Here is a 3,670-nt window from a genome sequence, read left to right on the forward strand (position 1 = left end):
AAACTACATAGAAGTTGTTAAGAATTATTCATGCGTATATGCCTCCAGTTCTCACACGTGCTACGCTACAGAAGATAGCATGGATGTAAGCAGATGCATATGTGCTAATATGCGAAGGTGAGATACACTTCTGTTAAGTATGCCACGGTCCAGCAGGCACTGCAAATCACAAGAGTGGCACAGAGGTTATGGCCCAAATCGATGCAGCCACACTTGCTTGTATGCACAACCAGAAATAAAATAAGAGATCGGCTGGAATAGTGGCTTGGAGGCTACCGTCACAAAGTCTGGCGGTAGGGTAGCCCAGTCTACTGCCGTCAGCTATGGCGGTAGGCCTCTATATTTAGCAAACGCCGTTTTAGTGTTGACCAATTGTTACCGTAATTGACTATGACGGTAGTCTGTCTTATCTTACCGTTAGAGACAACGGCGGTATGAAAAAGTGTCAGATCGAGAATTTTTTTCGAAGCGGGGTCAAATCGTGCTAAAGTTTGCAAAAATGATCAAAACAATGAAAAGGATTTACTTATATATGGAATATTTTATTCCCCAGAATGTGGAATTCAGAAGGCTAGGCCAGATCCGTGGACGTTTCTTCAGATCCTGCCGATGCAGCCTGTACCCGTTCCCTTTCATGTTGCGCGTCCCACACATTGAGAAGCAAGAAACTAAACGTGGCGGCCCCCAGGGAGATGAACACAATCATGGCCAGGTGACCCCACTTAGCAGGGAAAATGGAGACCATCAACACCACGGAGATCAACATGATCCCGGTGACCACGAACATCTGCACCTAAATTAGAAGACGAAAAGTGCACACGATATGGATCAATCCTAACAATCTGGCTAATTTTTTTGTTAAGGTAGAGCATTAGTGCATGGCGTTACGTACCCATGTGATTTCATGGCATCGCCTTGGCCTTGCTGGTTGGTCTTCCTTATTGTCCCAATGTTTGAGAAGCAGGAGGATCATCGCCGTGGTGTAGGAGAACACAATGGCGGTGGTGAGCGAGTCTTGCCAATCGGGCCAAAACGACGGGGCCACTATGACGGCGGCCGTGAACATGTACCCGGAGACGCCGAAGTACTGGACCATGCATGCATCACACGGACTTTCACAAATTAACATGTAAGATGTAGAGAAGAGTACTACAATGGAAAATTTAGAATGGAACACAAACTACGTACGATCGATGTGAACGGATGAAGAGTTCTGTCAAGAATTCACGCATGCATGCAGATCGATCATCCGTTCCACTTATGTTACATACCCGGAGCTTTCTGTGAGATTCGTCGTCGACGACGGCAGGTCTGGGCCTGGGTTCCAGGAGTGGCGCTGTTGAAGATCTGGCTTTGTTGCTTGTCGAGCGCGAATGGTAGACGGCTACGGGCGGCATGAATGCCGCTGCAGGCGAGGGGCAGTGGCATGCCGGGGCGCAATGGCCGACCATTGCCGAGATCTATCAGTTGCCACCTGCGGAAGCAGACGAGAAACCTACCTAGCTAAAAGCTGCCTAGATTTTTGTTGTGAAGCTGTATATACGGACGCAACGGAAGTCGTTAGATTCGCCTGCATGCGTTTGCCCGTTTACAAGGATCGGTAGTTTTCCGTCTATAAAAATGGATCGGTGGTTATAATTTTTTTCTAACTTGGTGGTTACAATTTGATAGTACAACATACATATCCACCGAATACTAATACTAGAGTGGAGGCACATGGCCATATACAATTCTCATAGTAGTATCTTTTCCAAACAATATAATCGTAGATGCTCACATATATGAACATACAAAAGAAATTAGGATCACTTTCTTTTTCTAAGAAAGAAAGGCATTCTCGCATCCAGCCGTCAAGGCGCTTCCTCTCCGCCGTCGTCCTCCGGCGGCTACCCTCCGCCGACGACCGTGAGGGGGGAGGGGGGGCGCCCGATTCACGAGTACGGATCGGTTTAAGTATTAGTAGGTTAGGGTTTTGGGTGTATCATCGTCTTTCTTCAGCGGTGGCGATGGTTGCGCCGAATAAAAAATCTTTAGATGTTCCCCGACGAGGCGATCCACCTTGGGGTTGGATTTGAAAACCCAGCTGTTTAAGCAAGGATGGTACAGCGGCGGTGGTAACCTCGTGGTGGACCTGTGTCCTCAGACGCCGCCGTTGCAATGGTGTTTGCTCTAGCGCCGGTGTGGGTCTTGTGAGATAATCTAGGAGTGGATGCAGATTGTGGTCCGCATCGATGCATTTGGAAGATGGTGGATTCTATCCTGGGTTCGTGGTTTGGAGTAGGCAGGTATGGTTTCCTTCTCCGACATTTACTTGTGCGCGGGTGCTAGATCTAAAGTTTGATGGCGTGTCCGGGATGTTGCCCTGGTCTGATTCATTCAACTGGGAAGGATGCTCAACCTTCCAAATTGATGAGATCAACAGTATTTGGCCAGACTAGAACAGATGGAGCAAGAACTTAGATGTATGGGCATCTGACTAATTGACGAGCGACCGAGTGAGTTGCCAACAAGACAAAGAAATTGTTGCATGTGTTTGCGTTTACTAGCTAGCTTTTCAAATAAAGCCGGACAGAACAAGTTGAATATGGCATGAATTTCGGTGCCCTTATCCTCTTGAAAGGGACATCGGAGTAGGTAGGAAAACAGCCGCAGACCCTCCGCGTGGTAGATAATATCTTAATCTGCTCCGCATTTGTCTTACCAACTCGGCAAATCAGCAGGTTGATATTGGAGTGCAAGCCGCGAAATAAATCCCATGAATCCCATGATATCGCAGAACGGACTAAGGTACGTATTCACAAATATATCACGTGAATCTAGTTTTGTTGGCGCGCTCTCTCTGTCTGTGGTATAACCATGTGAATCTCCGGGTCCTACCTAGACGCACGGATATGTCTCGCAGCCTATGGGATAGGGACAATTGACAAGGGTCCAGGCCGGTCCTACCTTGATCAACGTCGTACGGGAGATGCTTCTGCATCCCATCGGGTATAACCTATGGGAGATGCTCCATGGACGGTCCTTTTGCGATACACGGGTGGGGTGTGCTACAATGCATGGCATTATTTGCGGCCCATGCACATTCCCTGGTGTGCAAACTGCCTAGTCGATCACATGCATGCATCATGCATGGTCCAATTCATGATAAGAGTCGAGACTTATTTTAAGAAAAATGTGCATGCCATGCACATGCATGATACAAAGCCAACAACAACGAATATAGCACCACTATCTCACCCAACTGGGTGTAGTAGCACGTCTATATAGTGTGGTAACGAAGGAAGAGGAGCAAATAGAGATCTGTAGCACACTTTCTTGAAGGACAATAATACATAAATTTAAATAAAAACTAACAAGAACGAAATGTTGGACTGAAAGATGACAAGGATACTACATAATAAAATGACACGTTAGATTGGATCTGATGTGAATGATTGCAAAAAAAAACTCTGATCTAGCACATGTTGTCAAGAAAATGGCAATGCCGTGATCGACGTGCTTTTTATTGCAATAGAGGGGAAGAAGACACAAACACTAATAGAAAAAGGGCCTATTGTCCCGGTTCGTAAGGGCCTTTTGTCCCGGTTCCTGAACCGGGACTAAAGGGTCGGTACTAATGCCCTGTCCCTTTAGTCCCGGTTCAATCCAGAACCGGGACAGATGGGCCTTC

General features: G+C 47.0%; 1 protein-coding gene across 2 annotated transcripts; it reads right to left on the reverse strand.

Moving 5' to 3' along the window:
* Positions 1-266: 266 nt before the first annotated feature.
* Positions 267-1,490, reverse strand: LOC119347149. Of its 2 annotated transcripts, none has more exons than XM_037616085.1 (3): positions 1,272-1,490; positions 893-1,087; positions 267-787 (listed from the first exon to the last, which is right to left on the reverse strand). In XM_037616085.1, the coding sequence occupies exons 1-3, from the start codon at positions 1,449-1,451 to the stop codon at positions 572-574; spliced, it is 591 nt and encodes a 196-aa protein (XP_037471982.1). In that variant the 5' UTR covers positions 1,452-1,490; the 3' UTR covers positions 267-571. The 2 variants fall into 2 exon arrangements, with proteins under 2 accessions (XP_037471982.1, XP_037471981.1); XM_037616084.1 differs by having other exon boundaries at positions 267-793.
* Between the last annotated feature and the right edge of the window lie 2,180 nt (positions 1,491-3,670).

The sequence above is a fragment of the Triticum dicoccoides genome, unplaced genomic scaffold, assembly GCF_002162155.2.
Source record: "Triticum dicoccoides isolate Atlit2015 ecotype Zavitan unplaced genomic scaffold, WEW_v2.0 scaffold59865, whole genome shotgun sequence".
Classification (NCBI taxonomy): domain Eukaryota; kingdom Viridiplantae; phylum Streptophyta; class Magnoliopsida; order Poales; family Poaceae; genus Triticum; species Triticum dicoccoides.

Bases quoted from the DNA above. Each gene is read 5' to 3' on its own strand.
- LOC119347149 (XM_037616084.1), bottom strand. From the start codon at position 1,451: ATGGTCGGCCATTGCGCCCCGGCATGCCACTGCCCCTCGCCTGCAGCG. The intron at 1,088-1,271 runs GTATGTAACATA...TGCATGGTCCAG, and splicing joins AATCTCACAGAAAGCTCCGG to TACTTCGGCGTCTCCGGGTA. The intron at 794-892 runs GTACGTAACGCC...CTTCTAATTTAG, and splicing joins GATGCCATGAAATCACATGG to GTGCAGATGTTCGTGGTCAC.